At 38.9% G+C, this 27,652-nt stretch overlaps 2 protein-coding genes and 1 long non-coding RNA gene across 4 annotated transcripts; 1 reads left to right on the top strand and 2 right to left on the bottom strand.

Moving 5' to 3' along the window:
- gys2 (glycogen synthase 2) lies at window positions 1-22,047 on the top strand. The gene is made up of 16 exons (XM_086146729.1): window positions 1-1,623; window positions 5,448-5,629; window positions 9,565-9,756; window positions 10,456-10,641; window positions 12,223-12,367; window positions 13,118-13,235; window positions 13,444-13,564; window positions 13,707-13,813; window positions 15,979-16,038; window positions 16,161-16,239; window positions 18,405-18,518; window positions 18,758-18,884; window positions 19,031-19,126; window positions 19,391-19,554; window positions 20,004-20,084; window positions 21,730-22,047. Exons 1-16 carry the CDS (start codon window positions 1,497-1,499, stop codon window positions 21,952-21,954), a joined length of 2,124 nt encoding a protein of 707 aa, XP_086002855.1. The 5' UTR covers window positions 1-1,496; the 3' UTR covers window positions 21,955-22,047.
- On the bottom strand, window positions 2,115-3,927 carry LOC147234012 (uncharacterized). The gene is made up of 2 exons (XR_015106100.1): window positions 3,766-3,927; window positions 2,115-3,675 (listed from the first exon to the last, which is right to left on the bottom strand). It is a non-coding gene; the product is annotated as an uncharacterized LOC147234012 (long non-coding RNA).
- Window positions 22,048-22,177: 130 nt separating the features above from the next.
- spx (spexin hormone) lies at window positions 22,178-26,854 on the bottom strand. Of its 2 annotated transcripts, XM_086146732.1 has the most exons (6): window positions 26,758-26,854; window positions 26,388-26,471; window positions 25,329-25,386; window positions 25,185-25,247; window positions 23,753-23,839; window positions 22,178-22,823 (listed from the first exon to the last, which is right to left on the bottom strand). In XM_086146732.1, the coding sequence occupies exons 1-6, from the start codon at window positions 26,761-26,763 to the stop codon at window positions 22,759-22,761; spliced, it is 363 nt and encodes a 120-aa protein (XP_086002858.1). In that variant the 5' UTR covers window positions 26,764-26,854; the 3' UTR covers window positions 22,178-22,758. The 2 variants fall into 2 exon arrangements, with proteins under 2 accessions (XP_086002858.1, XP_086002859.1); XM_086146733.1 differs by lacking the exon at window positions 25,185-25,247.
- Window positions 26,855-27,652: the final 798 nt, after the last annotated feature.

Below are 27,652 nucleotides of genomic sequence, written 5' to 3'. Positions count from 1 at the left end.
TTTTTTTTTGTTACCAAGAATTGAGTGGTAACAGCTAGTTGTATTGCAGGCTTGTTTGGCGTGGCTGTGGCCAACAACAGCTATTACTTATTAAACATATGTTTTACCGTCATCTGGGTGTTTTCCCTGTCTAAAATGCTACAATAAATTGATATTTTGTGGTGGCTATGGCTCATATATGTGGCTTTATAGCGGGTGTCCCACCAATCAGATGGTTGGCTGTTTAATTTTCTGGCTCTGCCTGTCTGCAAGTGTCCCAAGACACTGAACCCTAAATTGCTTCAGATGGTCAGGCTAGAACACTGCATGGCAGGTCTGCCGCCCTCAGTATATCTGAATATGTGTCTGAATTGATTAATGTAATCAAGGTATGAAAGCGCTACCTAAGTCAAGACCAAATATGATATATTTGATATGTATATGGTAATGTATATGATATATGTATATTTAGGTACTCTGATATCCGTCTGGTCCACAAAATTTTACATAATGCCGCCCCACCTCCTCTTAAGACCTACATCTAGCCTCGCTCCCAACTCAGAAGTCAAGAGCTAAGGTCGGTGTCTAGATAAGACTGCAATGTTCCCTAAAAAAATGTCTGCCTTTCCTCAATCTGCCTTCTCCTATAAAGCCATCAAAGAATGGAATGGGCTTCCAGACAATCTTAAAGAACATGACTGATTTTCACACCTTTGTTAAAAATTGGATTCTGGAGCACAAAACATGCTCACGCTAACAATGCCCGATGGGTATTTTGCCATCAGATGACCAAAGTAATATCACAACAATGTCACAATAGCACTTTCAACTTGCAAAATACATAATTTATTGTCTATTTATATATTGTATAGTTATTTTATTGCCTATCTGTATATTTTATATATATTGTCTATTTTGTACAGTTTTATATTTGTATTGTCTTCCCAGGACTACAGATGGAAATAATCTATGAGCTGCAATCTGGTACAAACATCTCTGCCTCTGTGCTTAATGTAAATGTACACTGTCCTAATAAACTTCTAAACAATTTACCAAATATGATAAACCCCTTACCTAGTTAATGAATAGATTGAAAGTCAATCTGTTTTGGAGATGGTATGGTATCATGACATTGAATCAACTTCTTTATTGGAGAAATTCAATCGGCTAGAATTGCTTTAAGAGGAGCAGTCTGAGCCAGTGGGTGCCAAGTAGTGATCTAGAAATAGCAAGACGGGAATGAAAATGTTCTAGTTGTGTGGTTTTTGGTTCAAAAGCTTCACAGAGCCCTTCAGGAAGAAGTATTCTGACAGAATTTAACATACCGAGGGTTAACCCCCTGCTGAGGGTTGGCCCGAGTAGGCGGGGAAGAAGTTCTTTGCCCCCATCAGTCCTATTTATCTTGTCCCGCTGTGTTCAGAGACACAGTCCCCTCTGGACCCAGGACCTCAACCTGCTGGCCTGTTTGGAGGCCACTCACCATCTCAGCGGGCTGAGTGTTGGACGGCGCAGGTTTCATGATGCCGCTTTCGCGTTCCCTGTCAATGACATCCTTAAGCGGGGTGCTGCCTGCTTGGGAGGAGGATGAGCTGCCTGTGGATGATCTGCTGCTCTTCGAAGTGGCCTGGGAAGTCACCAATAAAGGTCAGATAGCAGGAAATGTTTGCAAACACAAAGAAATTATTAATACAGTAAAATGTGAAAGACAATTATACCACATTATTAAAATGCACATAATAAATGACAATAAATGATAATATGTAAGAATAAATAGTCATAGATTTTGCAGGGATAAATATGTAGATGCACCTTTTTTTATTAATGCTCATTGAAGTCCTACTTCTTAATGCGTATTGCAGAATATTACATAAATATAGACTATGACTTAGAACAACATTAAAATCACTTGTAAAAGATACATGTTTAAATAAAATGACAATATAAATATAAAAAAGATTATTTAATACATCAAAAAGTCATGTTTGTAATCATCTTTTAATGTGAATTAACTATCACCTAAAATGAATTGTACCACTCAAATTAAAATTCCCATTTTTTTTTCATGCAAATTTTGTAAAAATGCTGAATCATTCTTGGGAAATTTCATATTGTTTAATTTACAATGGGGAATGGAATGGGGAAATAAAGAGACTGGGCTGAATGTTGGATTCACCCTTGGCGTCAAACAAAAGTCACCTTGAGCTAATTTAAAGCCAAGTTGAAATGGGGTTTATGTTATCTGTGTGCAAATGTTTTCCATGATCACATTTTAATGCGATCAGGCACTTCCTCTGTTAATTTATATTTACCTCACATTCACTGCTTGCAATAAGCAGCCACTGGTTTTGTCCAAATTTCCCTGAAGAAAACGTGGTTACATTCAGTAATCACACATTCAGTGTGTAATGATTTTAGGCTATTTCTAAAATTTGATTGTTAATGTAATGGAGATTAGACCTGATTTGTTTGCTCTGAATGGCATTGTAGATTCATCCTGCACAATCTCAAATTATCAATTGATCTAGTTTCGGTTAAAATATTTTGGTTTATAAGCATGACTCTCAGCCCTGTTGGTTCACATTTTATGTGAAATTGTGACTTTGTGTCCTTTAAAGAGCAAATGTTAAAAATCAGGCAAGGGTGTTGACAGTCTGCTCCCTCTTCAGGGTTAAACATTAAGCTACAGATAAGTAGTTGCAAAGGAGCAGCGTTCACTACAGGGTTATTTCAATTTTTTTTTTTTTGCCAGTGTTCGCCTTTGAATAATCAAATTATATATCATATTAAATATGTCATATAAGCATTTTACAGATTAAAGGTGAATAACAGGTAGAAAAAACATTGATTACTAATGTTCTTGGTTTTTTTATCATGCAGTAACTCTAAACAAAAGTTGCTTTGATAGTTCCGATATGCAGAATTTGCAGTTTAGTGATTAGAGAAAGATTATTTTCAAAAAAATAGCAAACAAGTCATGTCTGATTTCCACTTATATTTATTATTCAAACAGAGGTCCCTGGTTAAACAAATTTCCCATTTTTTGGGCCAAGAATACAGGTTAAGGTTATTGTCCTGAATCAGAAATTGATGTATAAAATCAGAACCATTGATTTACGATACTGATGGAAAAATGAGATAACAATGCTTTAAAAAGAGTAAAAGGGTGACAAAAAATAAAATAAAAACAACAACACTGAAAACTATGACAAAAAGAAATAAGTGAATGAATCATTTCAAAATACCAGCAAGTCAGTTACGATATATATATATAGAGAGAGAGAGGCAATACTTTGGATTCAGATTAGAAATTTATTTTTTTATTTAACCTGTATGTAACCTGGAAAACCAACATTAAGATAAAAAGTCTCTTTTTCAAATTTGTCCTTGTCCTGGCCAAGACAGGCAGTGGCACATTTGACAGACTTACAACAAAGATACAGCACAGACTATCAGCTGCCATATATATCATGAAAACCTAGAATAATCAGACAACAGTGTTTCTGGATCACAATCCTAAAAAAAAGAAATATCATAACACATCCATCGAAAAACCTCTTAAAACCATCCAGTGTGACCAAGCCTTTAAGTTTTGGGTTTTCTCTGTAGTTCATTCCAGGCAAAGGGAGCAGCAATTTAGCATAACATCACACAAAACGGTGAGAATTAAGTGGACGTGATCTGAATCTCCTCGCCATGCTGAAGGTGAGAGGGCAGACAGGGAGAATAAATAATACTTTAGTCCACGTGAAGACAATGAAAAACATCCATTGTGATCGGAGAGCTTACAGTGGTGAGCAAGAGATCTGAAGTTGGTGATAAGCCCCAGTGCCCAATGAAAGGCAAAACAAAACATCACTTTGAACTTGATGGTCAGACTTGACCACTGACCAAAGTACAAGGGAAAAAAAAATCTTAATTTGCATCATTTAAATTTGTTATTAAATTATAATTCTATAATATCACAAATTTGACATTATGACATTAATCATATTGTTCAATTTCCTCCAAGCATGCTGCGACTTTGCTTGTGACCAAATGTTTGTGTTAGTCTCTCAGTTTTGAAATCACAAGGTGCAAAGAGTGAGACAAAATGGGAGCAAGATAAAAACCCTCCTTCGTCACTTTGCTGACGTTGACTATGTAGTTGTGGTCCTGGTCATGTTGGCAGTCGAGTCAGAGGTTATCAACAACCCCAATGTTGCCCCTGACCTTAGTTCTTATGTAACCCCCCCGCGCCCAGACTGCTAAGGGAGACTTTTGGAAAACATTAGAATGTTTTGTTTGTTTTTTTTTTTTATGCGTCACACCACAATAATATATATGGTCCTGATTTCAAAGTGCAAAAAACAGACTGTTATGAAACTGAGGAATACACCAGACAAAGTTAGACAACATTTGCAATTTGCTATTTTAATACCTGCAAGTAACAAGTTCAGAACTGGACTGACTTTAAGGTTTTAATAACTAATTTCATTAGATGACATTTTTTACCCTGCTTAACTTTAGATCTTACCTAACCTTACCTCACCTTATCTTTTCAAGCATAATATACAATAAACATAAATCATGCCAAGTCATATTGTATTTATAAAGTGCTAAATCACAACATAGTTGTCTCCTGACACTTTTCCATGTAGAGGGGGCAGAAACCTTGGACAGATCTGAGCTCACTGACGGCTCACTGGTAATAATGATACAGTAATAGCTGTAATATTCATCAAAGAAATAACAGTGGGGGACACCAGGAAAGCTTCAGTAAATCAAGCCACTTCCCTAGTATATCAACATGTAATACTGACAACCTACTTTTTGACTACTTCTTCATTAATGTTGTATTATTATGCCCAAAATGTTGAAAACACTGTATAACAGCAGATATACCATCCTCATATGCTGTTTGACAGACAATCAGCTTATTGAAGTACCTAAACAACAATGTCTTTCATGATCACTTGTATTAAATATAACCAAAACTGACTGAATTATATAAAAAAAGCAAAACAGTGAATGCTTTCTTGCTTACATTTAATTTACAATCAACCTGTCAGTCATAGACAACAATAGTATTTACTACCAAATTTTGACAACATTTTCTTCAGCTGTGTGAGTATGATATACAGTTAATTTAAATACAGATGACTGAATAATAATAGCCCTCTTTGAATAGTAAATTCTCCAAATAACTTTGTGATTAAAGACTATAATTTACAAATATTTGATATACTTAAAACAACTAAAGTTTGTTATTCAAGATTTTGTCCATTTTAGTAACAAGATTCAAAGAAGCGTGAATCCCTAATCTGTTTACATAAATCGTCGTTATCTGATTTTACTACCACAGCTAGGTGCAGAAGTATTTTAAAGTAATTAGTAAAAAGTAAAGTGAAGTAAACAGTGAAGGGAGCTCAATATCTATTGATGTTATGCATGCATATGAATCTCACTCCTCACTATTTGTGTATTTGCAGTTGGTGGGATTTACACAGTGATCCAGACCAAGGCTAAGATCACGGTGGATGAATGGGGGGACAACTACTTCATGATGGGTCCATACTTTGAACACAACTTCAAGACCCAGGTGGAGAGCTGTGAGCCCCCCAACCCGGCTATCAGGAAAGCCATGGACAGTCTAATCACCAATGGCTGCCAGGTAGGAGATGATTTCATGGTTGGGTGTCCATATGAATCTGGCTGGCTGTGTTTATAAAATGACCTAATGCATGATAATTACTGAGCTTTGCATTTGAAAGCTAAACATTTGATACACTGTCAAAAGTCAACCTCAATTAAAATATATTAATGATTAGCCTTAAAAACTCCAAGCAAAGGCATGGTACATCCACTTTGAAAATGGAGCGGGGCCTTCGGACAGTTTCTTATCAGATGGTTTGATCAGAACCTGGGCTTTGGATCAAAAATACAGTTTTACAAGGATTTTCCTCTTCTTCTTCTGGCATCTTCAGTCAGTAACCTTGACACTTCTCTCCACAAATTCAAACTTGCTTGAACCCGTCTCTTCACCTATTTTTTCCACACTCTGTTGCTCTGGACTGTAGCCTCACTGCTCCAACGGTTCCACACGGTTCCTCTCATTCACACCCATACAGTATATTCTGTCTTACTGCGACTGATCTCCATTCTTCTCCTGTCCAGCGCATACCTCTACCTCTCTAGATTTTCCTCAACCTGTTCCCTGGTCTTACTACAGATCATAATGTCATCTGCAAACATCATGGTCTATGGAGATTCCTATCTAACCTCATCTCCACAAAGCCTGTCAGCCTGTCCATCACCACTGCAAACAAGAAGGGCTCAGAGCTGATCCCTGATGGAGTCCCACCTCCACCTTGTACCTCTCTGTTACCCCTACAGCACTGCACCGCTGTCTCACAGCTAGCATACATGTCCTGCACCAGTCCACCATACTTCTCTGACACTCCAGACTTCCTCATACAATACCAGAGTTCCTCTCTTGGCAACCTGTCATATGCTTTTCCTAGGTCTACAAAAAAACAATGTTGCTCCCTCTGGCCCTCTCTGTACTTCTCTATTAGCATTCTCAAAGCCAATACTGCATCTATACTCTTTCTAGGCATGAGGCCATACTGCTGCTCCAAATACTGACTTCTGCTCTCAGTCTAGTTTCCCCTATTCGTTCTCATAACTTCATTGTAAGGCTCAACCACACCCTCTATTTTTGCTGCAATTCTTCACAACCCCCTTTTCTTTAATGGCACCATTACTCTCTGCTCCTATCTCCGCTCTTATGAGTTACCCTATGTTCCTGTCTTTTCTGGAAAAAAGTGTTCACCACAGCCATTTCCATCCTTTTTGCAAAGTCTACCACCATCTGTCCCTCTGCGTTCCTATCCTGGATACCAAATCTGCCCATCACTACCTCATCCCCTCTATTGCCTGCACCAACATGCCCATTGAAGTCTGCACCAATTACAATTCTCACATCTCTGGGGAGATTCTGCATCCCTTCACTTAACTCATTCCAGAACTTCTCCTTCTCCTCAAACTCACATCCCCCCAGCACGCCATAGCCACTAACAACATTGAGCATCACACCTTCAATTTCCAGTTTCAGACTCATAAGTCTATCTGACATTCTTTTCACCTCCAGAGTGTTCCTGACAAACTCCTCCTTCGAGATAACTCCTACTCCATTCTTTTCTTTTCAGTACCATAATAATACAACTTAAGGCCTGCTCCTAAGCCTCTTGCCTTACTACCTTTCCAACTGGTCTCCTGGACACACAGTATATCCACCTTCCTTCTCTGCATCATGTCGACCAACTCTCTACCTTTTTCTGTCATAGACCTGATATTCAAAGACCCTACTCTTAGTCCCACTCTCTTGCCTTTCCTTTTCTCTCTGCTTCTGAACATCCCTTCCTCCTCTCCTTCTTTGATCTACATTAGCCCAGTTCCCATTGGTATCATGCAGGTCATTCCATTGTTTATTTGTAGCACATAAGTAAATGAACAATGACACAGATACAGTTCTGATGCAGTGAATAATAATAACCCAATTGTCTTATATGTTGAAAACAGAAAAGAATAAATGTACAGTACAGTGGCATCATATTCCAAGGACCTGTCCTCTGTCCTTCTGCACATAAGCTTCAAATATATGATAAATTATTCTGCAAACTAGGACACTGATGACATTTTTAAAAGATGTCCCCCACATGTAGATCATGGTGGCTAATAGACATAGTAGATAGAGATAGAGAGGAGGAGGTGTACTTGATGTTATTTATACCATTTATTTATTCAAGACATTTATGATAACATCTTCCCCCTCGTATGTTTTTCTTTTGTTTTATGTGAATATAATGCTACGACCACTACAGCTACTGCAAATAATAAAAACAGAAGTTGGCATGCAGTGGTGCAGTGGTTAGTTGTTCTGCCTCCCTGTGAGAAGCACCCTGGCACCCTGGCACCCTTTTTGCATGGAGTTTGACATTTTGAAAACTCAAATTGGATGACATTAAAGAACGACTGCAACAATAATTATGATCATAATAATTATCATGATTTTTATCAACATTATCATTCAAAATGTAAGATTTAAAGATCCATCCTTTTTATTGTCATATGCACAGTCTGGAAATGTGTTTCCTTATACAGTGAAATTCTTACTTTTCTGTCCACGGTGCATTCAGATAAGTGTAATGAATAAATAATAATATTAAACATATAGATGTAATTATACAGGAAAACTGTGCACGGAAATGTAAACAGATGCAAAAATGTAACAGAATTAGAGGTGTAAATGGTATTGGTTGGTGAGCAAGTTTGAGTCCAGCTTTGAGTGTGCAACTCACACGTTGCTGGTGTAGGTTGTATACATGTTGTTTAGGCAGTTAAGGTGGAACATTGTTATGGACTCCTGTCGGCTGCTGGGGAGTCTGTTGGCTGTTGGGTATGCAAGTTCTTCAGCTGTGTCATCCTACATTTAAAGTCAAACCAGAGTTTGAAATGTAGGATGAGGGTTGGAGTTTGAAATGTATGGTTTGGGGGAGGATGGGTCCGAGGACACATCCCTGAGGAGTGCCCATGTTCGTGATGATGCTGGATGAAATCTATTACTTATCTTTACTGACTGGGCTTTGCCAGTCAGGAAGTCCAGGAGCCAGACACTGATGGTGGGCTGCAGGCTGAGGGTGGACATTTTGTGGGTGAGTTTGTGGGGTTGATGACTGTTGATGGTGGTGCTGTGGCCCACTAAGAGCATCCTCATGTAGGAGTTTTTGTTTTGTTGATGGGAGAGGGAGTAATGGATGGTGGCAGCTATGGCCGAGGTGTATCTGTGGGTCTGGTAACATCATCATCATTATTACTGTGATATTATTATTATTATTATTATTATTATTGTTGTTGTTGTTATTATTATTATTGTGGGGTGAAAAGGAAGGATTGTGGAAATGAAGCAAGATCACATTTTATTCCTTTAACACCAACACAAAACTGACACTGAACATCTGTGGACCATAATACCGCTGACGTCAAACATGCCCCCAGCCCCTGGTCCCATGGGGTGAGAGCCCACACCCCTTAGTGTCCACCACATTATTATTATTATTATTATTATTATTATTATTATTATTATTATTATTATTATTATTATTATTATTATTAGTAGTAGTAGTAGTAGTAGTAGTGGTGAGTAGATTCATTATTATTATGCGCATTAGTTGCATTTTTTGCACAATATTCATCATTATTAAGATTGTTATAATTTGGCCATAGGTGAACATTTTTGCCCACTAGATGGGGCTCCTCAACCGCAGATAGCAGCAATCTGAGCGATAGGGAAACACTTTTTGTGTGTGTATGATCGTTTGAGCATAAGGTATTGGGTTTGGATAAATCAAAAAGTCTTAAGAACTATGACCTTAGGTTCAAGTAGAGCAAAGCTCTGCGATTATGCTACAAAGCATTCAAAAAACACACTTTACATTTTCCGTCATGATTTTTTTGCACGAAAACCACGAGTTTTAGAATCTGACCTTTGGAAATTAAAAACGATCCATCACTGGTGAGGTTCATTTACAACCAATGATGCTGTAGGTTCATTTCGGCCGCTGGCTGATTGAGGGCAACCCATACGTGATCCTGTTTGATATCGGCTCAGCTGCCTGGAATCTAGACCGCTGGAGAGGAGATCTGTGGCAGACTTGCAACATCGGCCTGCCCTACCACGACCGGGAAGCCAACGACTCCCTGATTTTAGGCTCCCTGATCGCCTGGTTCTTCAAAGAGGTTGGCAACATGAATCTACTCTTCACCATGTCCAAGACAGACTCAGTGAATATATGAGTGCTGGCTGTCTTGAGTTTTTGTCAGCAGAATTGATTGGGTACCGTAAACAGTTCTCACCAGACTGAGTAATTATTTATTATTTTTAATTGTGAACAAGCAAAGGTAAAGATAGCGTAAACAAAGCACCTTGGGCGAGAGAGCAGAAGAAAGGAGAAAATAACATGCCTACCCTCAATGAGTTGCCATGCTTTTATTTTTTTAAATGATATACTGTAAATTTTATGTTGAATAAATATAAGCTATATAGAGCACTTTTCTAGGGCAAAGAAAAAACATTTTAAAGTAAGTTATGACAAATCCTTTGGCAGTGCCAAGTCACAATCTGATACCAAAGTTGTGAAATAAAGTTTTGAGGTGGAATTAACTTAAAAGTTTACATATTTAGATAAAAATAGTGTATATTATTTTCGGGAATCAAATATTGCAAGATGGCGTTTTAATTAAATAATATGCTGGAATTCAAGGAAAGGCAGCATTAATATGTGTATGTGTTTGTGATAAGAGAAGTGACTTTATTATCACAAAACTGAAAGATAGGTACATGTTATATAAAGTTAATAGAATAACTGAACCATGGCAATACAAAGTTTGTTTACACCAGTTTTGAACTGAGTATCCTGCCACTTGTTTCTTTTACAGCTGACAGATCAGCTTGGAGACAAACCGAATGTCATATGTCATTTCCACGAGTGGCAGGCTGGTGCAGGCCTCATTCTCTCCCGCTCGCGCAAGATTCCCATGGCAACTCTTTTCACCACACACGCCACCCTGTTGGGACGATACCTCTGTGCTGGGAATGTCGACTTCTACAACAACCTGGACAAGGTAAGATATTGTTTTCCGCACCCAGGTAAATTCCCATTTAAAAAAAAAAGATTTTAAGTGCTGTAGATGCTGAAACATGTAGCGTCAAGACAGACACAGCAATCAAATGTCAAACATAGTAAAAGGGCATTGCTATTTAAATGTAAATAATTTTTCAAAGTGGCCTCCATTAAACATCAGATTAAACACATTAGAATATTTAATTTCAATCAGCATTCGTGAGTTAACAAGATCTAAGTTCAGTTTGGAAAGGTTGTCATCAGTAACTGAGAAACCAACACAATAATATACATAATGAATAAACACTCAAGCTTTAAATACTTATTTCACACAAGCTGTATTATTTTTTTACCTGTTACTGAAGTGATTCTGCCTCATACAAATATGATTATTTGTAATGACTGTAATTGAAATGATTAATTGTAAAGAGAACAATCTTTTTTTTTGAAAATATACAGACCAGCACAGCAATGGACTTCATATAATCTGCAGAAAAGAGCACAAACAAATTATAATTCTGGTGAGCGCATTCCTTCTTCTGCTTTACTGACAGACACAACCCCTTGTAATAATTTTCACATTATAAGACTCAGAACCAAAATTGCAGCCCTTTCCAGGCACTTATTACTGAGCCATTTGTGATGGTTTGGTTTGATGCGGGTAATTGACTCTCCTCAGCCTGCGTGTAAAGGTCAGCCAAGAGATAAAGGCCACTCTCTGGCTCACCAGGTAATTGACAGGTGTTTGTAGCCCTCAACCTGAAACAGCGAGTTTGGAGAAACTTCATTTTTCTATTGACGGGATTGTATCAATATGCATTTTCAGCTTTGCTGACTGCGACACCTTGGGGTATGAAGGGAAGATGGGCAATCAGGGGCAGGGAGCTCCTTTCACCCTTTAAAACCTGTTGTTTGAATTCAAAGCTTTACTAAACTGACTCATGGCACTAATGTCACTGGGGATTCATATAAATCCAATCTTTTGGATCCCTGAAGAAACAGCTTTTGAGGGTTTCGACCTGGCCTTGAGGTGGCTGTGGCTGACGGTAGAGCGGTAGAGCCCTCCCCCTGAAATCTATCTATCTATCTATCTATCTATCTATCTATCTATCTATCTATCTATCTATCTATCTATCTATCTATCTATCTATCTATCTATCTATCTATCTATCTATCTATCTATCTGTCTGTCTGTCTGTCTGTCTGTCTGTCTATGGCTGAATAATCTTGGCATTAATGAACAAATGACAAAATTATACAAAAAAATAATTTTCTATTCTCTGAGTTCCTGTTTTGGTTAAATTACTAGGTTTATAAAAGACAGCATCATCCATAAGAAGATACAAAGGGATGACTGTTTTAAGGAAACAAAAAAAAAAAAAAAAAAAAAAAAAATATATATATATATATATATATTTTTTTTTTTTTAAATATATATTTTTAAAAATATATAAAAATGTATTTAAAAAAAATAAAAAAAATAAATTATATATATATATGAATATATAAATAAAGGGTCAATAATTTAGAATGATTGCGAAACAAATTAGCACAACATATTTTATGTTTGTGTGCATTGTAGTTCAACATTGACAAGGAGGCGGGAGAGAGGCAGATCTACCATCGCTACTGCCTGGAGAGGGCGGCGGTCCACTGTGCTCATGTCTTTACCACCGTCTCCCAGATCACCGCCGTGGAGGCCAACCACATGCTGCACAGGAAGCCAGGTGGAGAAACTGTTTTATCTAATTGTGCTTGTAGTTTTGGCACAAATGATCTGTTACTACGAATACCAGTTGTGGTAATAGTTACATAGAAATAGCTGACATGATACAATACAATAATTGTTTAAATTTTCATAAAAATAAACAAGAGTGGGAGAGAAGAGGATAGGGATATTTTGAGGAGGTTGATTCGCTGTGGTGACACTTAAAGGGAGAAGCTGAGTGAAAAAGTAGAAGAATTCATTAAAGAAACAACAATGGTGGATGCCTGGTAGAGCCGCTGCAGGACATCAATTCATGTCCAATGGGAACCTTGGAAATGAGAGAGCTCATGGATTTGGGAGGAGAAATGAGGTTACTATCATGCATTGATGAAGGAACATAAGTCCAGACACGATAGGAAGAGTGGGAGGAATGAGAGAGTTCTGTCATGGGATGTCCCTCAGCAGAGTAAGCCTATGGCAACATAACTAGGGGCTAGTCTAGCTCTGACCACAATCTTTTCTCCAAAAGTAACATTATAGTCCTATTTTTAAGCAAAGAGAGGGTGTCTGCTCCCCAGATAGAGATTGGAAATGGTTCCACAGCTTGGTAACTGGATGCTCTGGCTCCTGTGTTGCTTTTAGAAACTTTAGGGACCTCAAGACATTCCATCTGGGAATGTTAATATCAAACCAGGTAATTGGGTTCAAAGAGGCAAGCATTTTTCCCAGCAGCCATTAAACTTGTCCCTTTTGTGTATTGATGATACAGATGTGGTGACTCCAAACGGGCTGAATGTAAAGAAATTTTCAGCAATGCACGAGTTTCAAAACCTGCACTCCACCAATAAGGCTTGTATCCAGGAGTTCGTCAGAGGACACTTCTATGGGTGTGTGAAGCTCAAGCAGTCCAATGTAAACGCAAGCACTAATCTACCAATGGGTGTGCGTGAGGGTATTCTCAGATGAAAATTAATCACTAAATGTATCTGTATGTCAAATACCTGTCAAAGAACGACACAGTATTGACAATCTGAGCCTTTAATTATCTTCTTCATCTGATATGTAAATATGAGTTTATAACACTTTTTCTGACAGTCATCTGGACTTCAACCTGGACAAAACCCTCTTTTTCTTTATTGCTGGACGATATGAGTTCTCCAACAAAGGGGCTGACATTTTCCTTGAATCACTTTCCAGACTGAACTACCTTCTTCGGGTAAGTTACTCCCCATTTCAAGCAACTAAATCAATCAAGGTATTCCCTTGAGCAGAAAAGAGTTGTGTTTTTATAATTTGTTAACGATGTGAAGGAGAATAACATCCCATTCATGGGAATCTATCGCTAAATATCTTCGCAGGTCCACAGAAATGATGTGACAGTTGTAGTTTTCTTTATCATGCCAGCTAAAACCAACAATTTCAATGTGGAATCTCTCAAGGGGCAGGCTATACGCAAACAGCTCTGGTAAGTAAGTCACATTATAATCCAATACTTAACCTCTTCTCCTTTTGGCTTTCCCCTTCAAGGGCTTCCACAGCGAATCAACCTTCTCCATCTAACCCTATTCTCTGCATCCTCCTCTCTCACACCGACTACCTTCAGATCCTCTCTCACTACGTCCATAAATCTTCTCCTTGGTCTTCCACGCTTCCTCGAGACCTCCTGTCTGGCAGCTCTATCCACCCTCTGTACATGACCGAACCATCTCAGTCTGGCTTCTCTGACCTTCTCTCCAAAACATCTAACATGTGCTGTTCCTCTGATAGACTCATTCCTGATCCTATCCATCCTGTTCACTCCCAAAGAGAATCTCAGCATCCTCATCTCTGTGAACGCTAGCTCTTCCTACTTTTCATCATTGGAACTGTTTCTAGGCCATACAGCATTGCTGCTCTCACCACTGTCTTGTACACCTTTCATTTCATTCTGGCTGATTGTCTTATATTGCATAGTACCCCTGACACTTTTCTCGACCCATTCCAACCTGCTTGGACCTGTCTCTCCACCTCTTTTCCACACTCTCCATTGCTTTGGACTGTTGACCCCCAATTCCGGGTTCCTGAAATCCTCCAACTTCTTGATCCCCACTTCCTGTAGCCTCATCGCTCCATCGGGGTTCCTGTCATTCACACACATACTCTGTCTTGCTGCAACTAACTTCATTCCTCTACTTTCAAGCGCATACCTCTGCCTCACTAGATTTTCTTCAACCGGTTCCCTGCTCTCATTACAGTATACAATGTCATCTGCAAACATCATGGTCAAAGGAGATTCCTGTCTAACCTCATCTGTCAGCCTGTCCATCACCACTGCAAACAAGAAGGGGCTCAGAGCTGATCCCTGATGGAGTCCCAGCTCCAACTTGAACTTCTCTGTTACCCCTACAGCGCGCAGCATACATGTCCTGCACCAGTCTACCATACTTCTCTGACACTCCAGACTTCCTAAAACAATACCAGAGTCCCTCTCCTGGCACCCTGTCATATGCCTTTTCTAGGTCTACAAAAACACAAGGCAGCTCCCTCTGGCCTTGTTTCTACTTCTTTATTAGCATTCTCAAAGCAAATACAGCATCTGTAGTACTCTGTGTAGACACGAGGCAATACTGCTGTTCACAAATACTGACTTCGGCTCTTAGTCTAGTTTCCACTACTCTTTCCCGTAACTTCATTAACTGCTCATCAACTTTGTCCCTCTATTTTTGCCGCAATTCTGCACCTCCCCATTATTCTTAAAAATAGACACCATCACACTTTGTCTTCTGTAGGCATCTTCTCACCCTCTATTGCATGCACCAACATGCCCATCCAAGTCTGCACCAATTACCACTCTCGTCTCTGGGGATATTCTGCATCACTTCCTCTGGCTCATTCCAGAACTTCTCCTTCTCCTCAAACTCACATCCCACCTGCAAGGCATAGCCTTTGACAACATTGAGCATTACATCTTCAATTTCCAGTTTCAGACTCAAAAGTCTATCTGACATTCTTTTGACCTCCAGAACATTCCCAACAAAGTCCTCCTTCAAGATAACTCCTACTCCATTTCTCTTCCGCTCAGTATCATGATACTCCTAAGCCTCTAGCCTTACTACCTTTCCACCTGGTCTCCTGGACACACAGTATATCCACCTTCCTTCACTCCATTTTGACCAGCTGTCTACCACTCTACCTCTCTACAGTAGGCCAGTTTCCATTGGTACCCTGTAGGTCATCGGTAGCAATGGTTGTTGTTGTTAACCCGGGCCTTGACAGATCCGGTATGAGATTATAAGCTTTGATTCATATGTTTGGTTTTGGCAAAAGATTTACGCCAGATGACCTTCCTGAGGCAACCCTCTGCATTAATCCGGGCTTGGGACCAGCTCAGAAACAACATTAGGTCAAATGAAATTACCTAATAGTAAAGCCCTAGAACCAGTCACTGTAAAGGAATGTTACATACAATGGCAGTCAGGGTTGGAATATCTGAGGAAACAACCAACTAGAGAAAGAGAAAGCAGGATGCAGAGCTTACATGTTGCTCTGAGAATATAACAAGACAACTGCTTGTTTCTTCAAAGTCAAAACTTTTATAAGTGACTGGATGTTGTGATCTGAAAGTTCACTTCTTGTCCCTGTGTCTCCCAGGGATACAGCTCACATTGTGAAGGAGAAGTTTGGAAAGAGGCTGTACGATGCTTTGCTCAAGTAAGGCCAGTTACTTGAACACTGTCCAGACAAATATGCAAGAAATATTCGGTGCTTCATACACAACTCAGGCTTTTCTGTGTTGGATGGATGAGGTCAATGCTAAATTCTGTCATCCTCAGGGGGCAGATCCCCGACATGAACTCTGTCCTGGACCGAGATGACTTTACCATTATGAAGAGAGCCATCTACGCCACTCAGGTACCGAAACACTCTTGTCCACTCCTGTCAGTCCTTCAAGGGCTTTCTTCATTTCTCAGAAGAGTTAATTTGGCTAATTTTTTCTTTGCCAGTTGGTGTAAATGTTAAAGTCATTAATCCACTTATGTCAGGGTCGACTGTCGATGTGTGAGTTTCTCTCAAATGTCAATCAATCACAACATCTCAAATGTGACTGTTTTGGGTTCTCCAAATATCTGATCATAAAGGTGTATTATTTTGTATTCTTTATCTTTTTTCTATATGCAACATTGCGATGTCTGTGTTTATAAAAGACTATGAAAAGACATACGCAGATCTGTGTTTAAAGATGCAGAGATAGTCCAGGGATTTTTGATTTATTGAATAAGATGTGATGTGAGGCAGTAGTCCAACAATTTTAGTCAAATGAATGTCTTATATCCTCAGTAATGTACTCAACCAGCAAGCAGAGCTGGCGAGGTTAAGATATCTACTGAGGTGAAACATGGAGGAAAACATGTCCTGCTCTTTTGCCCATCCACTGCACTTAGAGCAAATAGGTAAATGAAATCCAACACGTTCAGGTTGTATATGTAGCTCTTGAAACCCTTAAAGTAGACAAGCTTTGAGTAATGATTTACATTTCACTTTCGCCCATTTGGTTTTTATTTGATCTAAATATGCTAGCACTTAAATATCATACCAGAATATTAAAAAAATCGCAATATCTCAACAAATTGGATTTTCCTAAGTATTGAGTGAATACATTTTTCCCCATTAATCACATTTTAATTGAATTACACACCATTGTCTAAAAGCGTTAAAAGCTGAAAGGGTAATATTATTACTTTTTAATAACACCTTTGGTAAAATGGTATTTTCTAAACAAATATTTTACTGCAATTTATAGAAAGACAAGGCACCACGAGCTTGTGATTCTTTTAGAATGATGTCATTACCTTCCTTGGAATATGGAATAAGTGCTTGGGTGGATTATTTGGCTAAAAGTTTTAAAACTGCCTCAGTAGGATTGGTCAGTGTGCCAAACAAGGAGTGCAAAATGTACATATGTCCACTGATGAACTCTGATGACCCCTGCAGTGTTTTTATGAATGGACATGACATTTCGCAGTAGTGTGAGTGATGAGCCCTGCGTCTGTGTGTGTGTGTGTGTGTGTGTGTGTGTGTGTGTGCGTGTGTGTGCGGGGAGGTATTCCCTTGAGCAGAAAACCATGAATGAACATCAGAGTTGAAATATGAATGGACTATCTTGAACAAGGGTTAATTATCTCCCACTGCTCAAGACCTTGGGTCAATACACCATTGAGGTGATGTATGTTGTGGCAGAGTGTAACAAGCAAAATATCCGCGCAAAAAAACGAAAACAGAAGGATTTTTTTTTTTTTTAGTTAAATGAGTTCATGCTGATGTTGATAGATATAGCAACATTGAGGTGAAGGCGTAGATATTCATCCCTGGTCAGTGACAGGAAATAGCTGCTGTTGTGATATTTAATTTTGTCTCAGACATTTTTCATTTCCAAGCCTCTCTGGTTGGTGTCTCCCCACCACCTCTTTCAAATTTACGGCCCTGTTTTTTTTTATATTGCAAGATTCACAACAAGGCTGTAACTGCTTTTCAAGCCAGGAACACAGTTACTCTAGCTCTGGCACTTTGTCTCAGTCATATATTTGATATTTAACCCTTACTCAAAGTGCAGTGGGATGAGTTCATACTGCGTTAATAGTTCTGTTTGTGTACCATAAATGAAATTATTTATCAACAATTGACAGACAAATGCATCTTGTTTAATATAATATAGAATGCTCATTCAAGAGAGTGGATATGACCAACTTTTTTTGGAACTGACAGAATGACATATTTGCTCTCCTCTGTCTCTATCGTGTTCTTGCTTTCTATCTACTCTATTCCTACTGCAACTGGTCAAAACAGAAGGACACCTGCAATCAGCTTGTATCTGTCCAAGGTTTCTGTCTGGTAAAAGGCAGTGTTTCCTCACCACTCTCACCAAGTGTTTGCTCATGGGGGACTGGTTGTTTTCGGTCTGTAATTTTTAAAGAGTATGGCCCAGGCCTGCTCTACATGAGACAACTGTTTTTTGATTTGATGACATATAAATGTATACAATTTTGCCCCTGTTATTTAATCTTCCATTACTATTGCAGAGACACGGCCTACCCCCTGTAACCACCCATAACATGCTGGAAGACTCAACAGACCCCATCCTAAGTAATATCAGACGAATCGGCCTCTTTAACTCCAGGAACGACCGGGTGAAGGTAGAAATCTCAAGGTGTTTCAGAAAATGTTCAGTATGAAAGCCCAAGCCTTAGATCTACTTTTAATTCTTCTTGCTATTTTGGGATGTGCGATGTTATAAGTCCCAACATCCTCAATAGAATGGAATTGGAATTTAGGAATATTTGTCCGAGTGCCAGAGTAAGTCTGCTTTACTGACCGATGCCACCATTGGGCTTATAGAACTGAATGTGCCCACTCTCTCACTCACTCTCTTAAGGTCATTTTCCATCCTGAGTTCCTGTCCTCCACCAGCCCCCTGCTGCCCATGGACTATGAGGACTTTGTCCGCGGCTGCAATCTTGGCGTGTTTCCTTCCTACTATGAACCCTGGGGATACACCCCTGGTAGCCTTTGCCAAAGACCTACTTGTATTATGTTGCTGCCAACAGTCAAAGATTGTCTCCCTAGGAGTGTTTATATTGTCTCCTAGCCCATGTGAAAATGTGTGTTTTGTGGCACTATGACAAACAGCTATGTTTTGCTTCCTTAGGTGAATGCACTGTCATGGGTATTCCCAGTGTGACTACCAACCTTTCTGGATTTGGGTGCTTCATGGAGGAGCATGTCTCAGACCCTGCTGCCTATGGTGCAAACAATCTTTCTCTCTCACACACATGCATATTCAAACACACACACAATGCCTCATTGGGTAATGGGTAAAGAAACATTTTGGAGATGTGTGGCCACAAAAAATAAAGTTCGCAGCCAAGCCACCATGTTGAATCAGACAGAAAAAACACAACGGCCATACTGTGGAACATCTTTGGAACGGCTTGAAATATATTATTCCACCATTTCCATATCAAACCAAAGAAATTATGTTTCTGGTTACCTCATTGGACTAATATAGGTATCTACATCGTGGACCGCCGGTATCGGTCAGCGGAGGAATCCTGCAACCAGCTGACGCAGTTTATGTTCAGTTTCTGCCAGCAGTCTCGGCGTCAGCGCATCATCCAGCGCAACAGAGCTGAGAGGCTGTCTGACCTTTTGGACTGGAGATACCTGGGACGGGTGCGTAGCACTCTCTGGGATGCGTGATGACTCAAGGAGATATGTTGTGCGGTGGAGTTTGGTTTAAATAGTTGGATGGGAAAAACAACAAAACCAAATTATAATCCTTCCCCAGCTGTTAGAAAAGACATAATCACGTACTATTATCTGGGATTTGATATTTTTGATTTGCACTCACCTCATCACCATTTTAATCAGTGTCTGACAATATTGTGAAATGAGTTATGACAAGGATTTCTTTTTTTTACATAGTCTGAATACTGTTCCCGGAATCTGATCTTGAATTTCCCCAATGGGGATCAATGAAGTATTGTCTTGTCTTATAAATAGAACTACCTCAATGCACGTGTTCTCATTTTATAAATGAATTAATTATCAGAATATTGACTCCATTGTAATATACCTGATCTTGTTTGCTTAGCTTGTTTCTGCTGACGTGTCATTGACAGTTCTACATTCATGCCCGACACCTTGCACTCAGCAGAGCCTTCCCAGACAAGTTCAAAGTGGAACCTATGGTCCCTCTAAAGGTGAGGAAATGGACAAATGGATAAATACACCAAACAATCCTCCTTGGTGAAAACTTAGATAACTGAAAATATTTTTTCATTACCTTCAATAGTACCGTCAATGTGTACATGCACCAAAAACTGTATTTTAATGAATCGAGAGAGAGATTTAGACAGGAAAGTAACAACAATTAGATGAAATAATACATTAGATGAAATGGTGAACACATCACTTACATATACACATACATAAATACACACCTCATATACTCTGTAACCTCTCAATCGCATATGTGGTTCCCAGTGAAATCCCTTATTAGACCTTGGAAGAAAACATAAGTCATAAATAATAAGAACCTAAACACCCACTTTCTTTAATCAATTCATGAGCATGAGAATTAATCCCTTTTATGTGTTCCCCAAAGAGCTGGATGCTGATGCGTCCAACCCACATTTGTTGGATTTTAATTGACAGCCTAGCATTTGGATGATTGGCATGACAAAACATCCCAGTGCTAAATCCCTCAACCTCTCCTACAACCGCCCACCCACCCACCTACCCAACAATCCATTTATGGATTGTTGGGTAGGTGGGTAGGTAATTTGTTGTACTAGATTATCAGATCTGGAAATTATCAGATCTGGAATAAAGTTGGATTATATATTCGCAGCACTCAGAAAGACCTTCATATCTTCATCCAAAGGGGAGCATAGTGTTCCTTGACCTCCAACAATATACTGATTAAATAAACAAAGCATTGACAAGGACAAGCATATATTTTTTTTTAAATCTTAGATTTCAACTCCTAATTTTGTGAGGTTTCCTTTATTTCCACCAGACAATCACAGCACAATTGTATGATGGCACTTGTCTGGATCAGCTGAGGTAGAAAGAGAGAGAAAGAAATATTGGTTGGCGCAAAGCAATAGGTAGAAGTTGCACCCCTGTGAACCAGCAAAATGACAGTTCAGAGACTTGGGAGAAGACATGAGGTGTATGAAAGGACATAAAGGCAGACAGGATGGGGAAGAGTTGGGGTGAATGAGAGAAGTGCATCATGGGATATCCCCAAGTAAAGTAAGCCTATGGCCGCATAACTAGGGGCTATCCTTGCCCTGACTATAAGCTTTCTCAAATAGAAAGGTTTTAAGCCCATCTGTAAACAAAGAGAGGGTGTCCACCCCCTGGATAGAGATTGGAGGATGGTTCCACAAAAGAGAAGCGTCATAACTTTATTTGTGGCCCCTTTTTTTTGGTTTTAGAGAGCGTAGGGATCACAAGTAGCCCTGTGTCCTGAGAGCTTGGACATCTGACTGGGTGGTAGGGTTCTTTGACATTATATAATTGAAGTGGTCAATAGTAAGGCAAACAGTATGCATTAGCTTACAGTGACAATCAGTTTAAAGGAAATTGTCATACTTTGCAAAGAACAGAGCCTTGTGGCACTCTCTTACTGATCGGTCAGACTGCACGTGGGTGTTTAGGTCTCAAGTCTGACCAGGATGTTCCAGAAAATGGGAGCAGGAAGGGACAAAGAAGAGGGATGTGAAAATCAGATAAAATGTTGGGGAAAGAAGGAAAAGACGAGAAAGAAGAAGGGAGCAAAGAAAGAAGCGTCTGTAAAGCTGTAACTGGAAAGTTGGTCTGTCAAACTTTTTTCTGCAGACGGAGGGTTTCCGATTCCCCCGACCGTACTCCGTGCCCCCATCTCCATCTGCCTCTCTCCACTCCACACCCCACCACAGTGACGTGGAGGACGACGATGATGATGATGAGGCCTACGACGAAGATGAGGAGGCTGAAAGGGATCGCCTGAACATCAAGGCTCCCTTTCGCCTGGGTGTCATGTCTGAGGGGACGAACAAGCTACCTGGAAAATCTGGAAATTGAGACTGTGGTACCAACATTTATCAATGCCTTGAGAGATTCCTTGAACGTTTGTGAACTGTGGACCAAATAAAGCCTTTGAACATGTTGCTAGTGGATATAGTGGATATTGTGCTTCTTTTAATTACGAATTCTAGTAATTTGGGGGCAACTTATATAAAAGCAGCCATATAGGTTTTTTTTTAACAGAAAAAGAAGGGTAAATGTACAAACTCCTTGATCATGATTTTAGTGTGAATCCCTTTGGACCTGCATTCATATTACAAAAAATGTGTGATATTCTACTTTTCATTAATCCTCTAAACACTCCCCCATATTCAAATCCTCTTCTCACAATTTTAAAAATCACTTCCCCATTAATTTATATATCTATAATTAATAACATAACACATAAAAATTGTGGAAAAAGTATATCAATAGAATTCAGACCAAAGAAACGTGACAAATGGTTGCATTATAAGGAGCCCAATCATAGGAGTTTATGAAATAAACTGAGAAAATTGAACAAGACAAAGAATAAGTGAAAAGGCCTTATAAATGTTACGCCTGTTTGTGTGTGTGTGTGTGTGGGGGGGGGGGGTGAATATACTATATTTCTCCCTTTATTCCCTCTAGTTGGAGTAAGACCATATTACCACGAAGCAGAAGCTCAGGCAGTAGTGCTATCAGTTCAAACTGGATTTATTAAAACATTCAAATATATTTAAAGAATTAATATGTACAAAACATGTTTCTCCCTCCTTTCTCATACATCTGATCCCTCAAAAAACAAAGACAATGTCTGTGATTTACAAAAAGGGATGACTATTAGAAGTACTCTCTCTTCCACACAGGCAGCTCCTGAAAATACACCTCGTCTGGGTTTTCATCAGCTATGTGACAAAGAGAGAGGAAGAACATGATTGATATCAGACAGAGCAAATAAAACAAGTAAATCGTTGTTTCCGGATTCATTTGACTCCCATATCATGTTTATTTATTCATTTTTTTATTGCCTTTGCTGAATGAAGCTGTCAAAAGTTTACATTTTAGTGTTGCCTGAAGGGAAATTTTTGTTCTGACTGTCAGGCTTCATGGAAGTCACAGTTGCTGGCGGAAGGAATTTGCAACGTGTGGGACCATCATCCGTTTAATTATTTTCAATAATCTGTCACAGTTGTCAGTTTCTGTGAAAGCTCTTAGTCTGGATAAAAGTGGAACACAGTAACTATTAAACTAAAATATTGATGATAAAAGCACAATGTTTTTCTGACATTGACATGAACCAGTGAGCATTTTAAGGTCGGTGTAGCTGAAGAGCATTTTGTGAATCAGTATGAAATACTGGAGATGAGAATGTGGCCTTTGGGAAGCATTCCTGGCAACATTTCAGTTAGAACAACTTAATGTGACATTTGAGACGGGATGCAATGTCTGGGTGTAGTTCGCATTGTGGGAAAACAAGGAACTTCTACTGAAAACATTCGTTCTATGGCTCTTCAGATAAATGATTTAGTATTTCACCTCTTTTGAGGAGGTAAACACATCAAATGAATGAAAATATTGGTGGTTAAAGAGTGAGACCCTGCAGGTTGGTCAGTTTACTTCTCTAAATCCCACAGTTGTTTTGAGTTGTCCTGTGAAGTGGTGATAACAAGACAAAATAGCAAAAAGTTTTAGAAGATTTATCAAAAACCCAACAACACAGGGTTTTTCGTATTTAGAACAAAGGGTAAGTTTATCTGTAAGATCTCTGGATCTTCTCTAAGGGGATAAAATGTAGTTTTTATTTGACAAACGCTATAGCAGGCGGGGTTCTCACCTCCCTCTCTGGCCTGCTGCAGAAAGTTAAGCAGCACGGTGGCAGCCTGATCCACACTCAGCTTCTCTGTGTTCTGACTGCGGGTCTCTGCAAGAGTGCAAACAGAAAATAATGATGTTGACTTTGCCTGCTCTGCTGTGCTGTTCACCTTCACCAAAGACATATTTTTAGCACCAAATGCCAAAGGAGCTCTTTCTCCTTTGGGTCAGCGTGCGGCCGGAGATGAGCCTCGTACTTTTGCAGGCACCTTCAAAAAGGGAATACGATTCATTACATAGGATAAAATCTGAATTTTTATGATGTTGCAGGCCATCTCAGTCAAGCACCCATATGACTTACGGTCAGGAGGTACCCTTTGGCTTCTTGGGGCTTTCTTAAATTTGAATAATGCATTGACTAGAGACTTCTTTTTCATTGGCAACATCAGCCAATACCAGCATATATTATGTAATCTAATAAGATTTTATTTAATCCTTTTAATTGTAATCCCATGTCGTCTCTTACCAGACACAATGTTTTGTGATAACGTTTGCTTTTTTATATGTACACCTGAAAGGTCTATTGATCACCTGCCATTTTCTATAAAAAAGTGCAAATGATCAAGGATAATATACACATTTGTCAAAAAATAAACTTAATTTACTGACTTGTTGCACCATTTCAGATGATTTGCCTACCATTGAAATGTCATGATAATTTACGTTGCAAGCAGGGTGAAGAAATCTTATTACACTGAGCGTAACCAGGTATATAGGATTATTAGTGTTTTTGTTATTGTTTGGACCTTTTTAGAATATAACTATAAAATAGATTTTAGGGGTGTTTTTGTGATATGCTGTTAAATCCAATTAAAGGTTGGGTCTTGGATCACATGAAAAGGGCTCCATACCTAGGCTAATTGAAAAATTGGGAAAGCGCTTTGCACTTCAGTGTAACAAGCCTGCAGTCTTAGAATTTTAGGCCTCATGGTCTCCAGGGTTTCCAGTTTTTTTCTACAGATAATTTTTAAAGACTCTTGAGTTGGTGGCGCAACAGACAATGATACACTCCTGCCTGATGACATGCTGGAAGCCAAGCTTCAATACTGCAATGATACAATTGATATTAAATCAATTATCAAACCAGTTACTGGAATATGATAGAAATAGGTTAAAAAAAAAATAAAAAAAATAATTATGAAAAAAAAAAACAGCAAAGAGCCCGAGTGAGAACTGTTGTCCAAAAATTTACTTAAACACTGAAAATACATTCGTCTTGACATTTCACCCAAAGCTGCCAGGAATCAAAAAAAGACATTGGATTTAACAAGGTGGATCATCAGAAAGCAAGAATAAATTGTACCTTTAAAAAAATATCTCAGAAATAAAAAACAACTGCATGCATCCATACAAGAATTCAGAATACAAGATGATTCCAGCGAGTTTTGCGGTACCTAAATGTAATGTGTCATACACATCCCCCTCTTTCCGGTCCTCTGAGATGAACCTGCGTCCCTCTGAAAAGTTGACAGAGTTAAAACGCAGCTCGTACCATCTTAGAGACACAATGTTGGCAGTGCGAGGAGGACAGTACATACGTGTGCCTTTCAGATAAAGCATTGCCTGCGGGGTCCAGTTTCTTCGCTGGAAGGACTCCTGTCAATAAACAGCAGATGAAAAACACTTTTACCATTTCTCATCACTTTATCCTTATTTATTAGTCATTTGAAGAATATAGAGATTTGAAGAATTTGAAATAGGAGTAAGGGCATCACACTGCAAAATGTCCTGTACCACAGCCCTACCCTCCTCCAGAAATAAAAAAAAAACACCCACATGCGTCTGTGTGCAAATGTATACACAAACACACATGCACAGAATTGTGAATGTTAGCATTTTATCAATATGGAGAAATCTTTTCAGTTTTAGCAAAGCCATATACAGTCTTTGTAGAAACAGTAAGTGCACGAGTGTGACCACACAAAAAAAAATTAACAAAAATAAAAAATAAAAAAAACACAAAAAGAGGAATCCTTCACTGTAAATAATACTCTATAATTATTGAAAAATATACAACTGTTTTTTTTTTTTATTGTGACTTGAAAAAAGGTATTAGAAATTTAGAAACTGGATTTAACCCTCTATACAGGCAAGAAACAAATGGATATCTTTATTCTTGTATTCATTTTTTCCCAAAGAATATTTATTTATTTTGAACTCTTTTCATTCAGTTGCTGAACACATTGATCTTTGTCTCCAATCATTGCATACCTCAAGAGCTGTGGGTCAACCTTTGAGTCAACCCACAGATTTATTCACAGTAACTCAAATTGAAATTTACAATTTGGACAAAATGGACAAAGATGAGGACATACTTGGAAATTATCCAAATTTCTTTTAAAAAATTATGAAATTGAATTGCAAAATTTAGCTGCTTGACAAAAAAATGCAAACATTTGTATTTAACAATGATAACTTTTATAGCAATGATAATATTGATAATATAACATTTATTATTATTATTTCCTTGTATTCTGTAAAAAGTCACAATTCATCAAGGTGAGTAAAAGAAATGCAATCAAGAAAATAATGCTCATTAAATAATACCAAGTCAGTGCAAACATGACGTTAGTTTACTACAAAGAAATTAACATTACCTTCGGCGCGCTCCAGGACTGTGTGACAAGCGTAGCCAGCAGCAGGAGTGTGAGAACACAAGTTACGCTGATGGTCTTCAAACCCTATGGTGGGGGTCATATCAGCGAAAAAGTGATGTGCGTGAATTCTTTGTGAAGGGTTTCCCTTAATTTCATTGTGAAGGAAATGTAAAAACCAAAGGTGCTATAAACAGTACTATTGAAAATTGTGAGCAATACTTGTTTTAGCTTAGATGTTCCATTGAAATTGAAGACATGACAAAAGTTTGATTTATAAAGTTCTCAAACACAGTTTTGTGATATTCCTTCCAAAAAATAATACTAATTAACAAATGCATACCTGACCCATGTGAGTATTTCGGCTACTTACTCTCATGGCGCCTGAGATGATGGTGTCCAGCGTCTTTGTCAGAAAGGCGGTAGCTAGTTTTCCTTCCTCCTGGATTTATACCTCAGTGCTGGAGAAGCCCACGGAATGAGCTCCTTCATGATGTCTGCAGCGATAGGTCACGCCAGTTTGATGAAAGGGGGGTGGTTTGGAGGGTGGATGAATGAAGGTGCAGATCAATTCAGCTCCTTCCATTGATGGGATGACGTGCACTGTACATATTTCTGAATTAAAACTGCTTCCAACAGCCCGACCGGGCTGCTCTGTCATATTTCTAAATCACTTGTCTTGCAGAAAGTTAATGTAAAACATTGCCTTGGCAGGCTGATGTCCCCACCCCGCCCCCATCCCACAAACCACCATCCCACCCACCCGATATTGACATGTTTGTGCCTTGCTCACAGAAGCAGAACATGAATAGATGAGGGTGGGATTTTATGAATCAGGACGCTATACTCTCAGCTATGAACACGCCTAGATGATACCAAGTGCTGGATTCTGTTGCGGTCTGATACCAAACTGCAACATTGGGCAGACTTCTATGTTTTGCGAGCAGATGTGACACTGACACTCCACAACTTGTTCTTAAATGAGTGTTTCTGCATTTTCGCCTGAGTTTGACATGCAGATAATATCTCAATCAAATTAGAGAGATACTAATTGATTGAAATTTAAGCAAATGTGGAAAAATAAGTTCAGGAGAAAAAACAGCACAATTATACTACAGGACTACAGATGGAAATTAGCTATGAGCTATAATCTGGTACAAACATCTCTGCCTCTGTGCTTAATGTATTTGTACACTGTTCTAATAAACTTCCAAACAAAAAACAAAAACATACTGCAACGACCCTGCAGTACAGTTAGAGGAATTTCT

This window comes from Fistularia commersonii, chromosome 5, assembly GCF_037954325.1.
Source record: "Fistularia commersonii isolate RoL2024-O1a breed Wild chromosome 5, RoL_Fcom_v1.0, whole genome shotgun sequence".
Taxonomy (NCBI): Eukaryota; Metazoa; Chordata; class Actinopteri; order Syngnathiformes; family Fistulariidae; genus Fistularia; species Fistularia commersonii.
The sequence above is the reverse complement of the archived record's forward strand: the minus strand, read 5'-3'. Positions and strand labels throughout refer to the sequence as shown.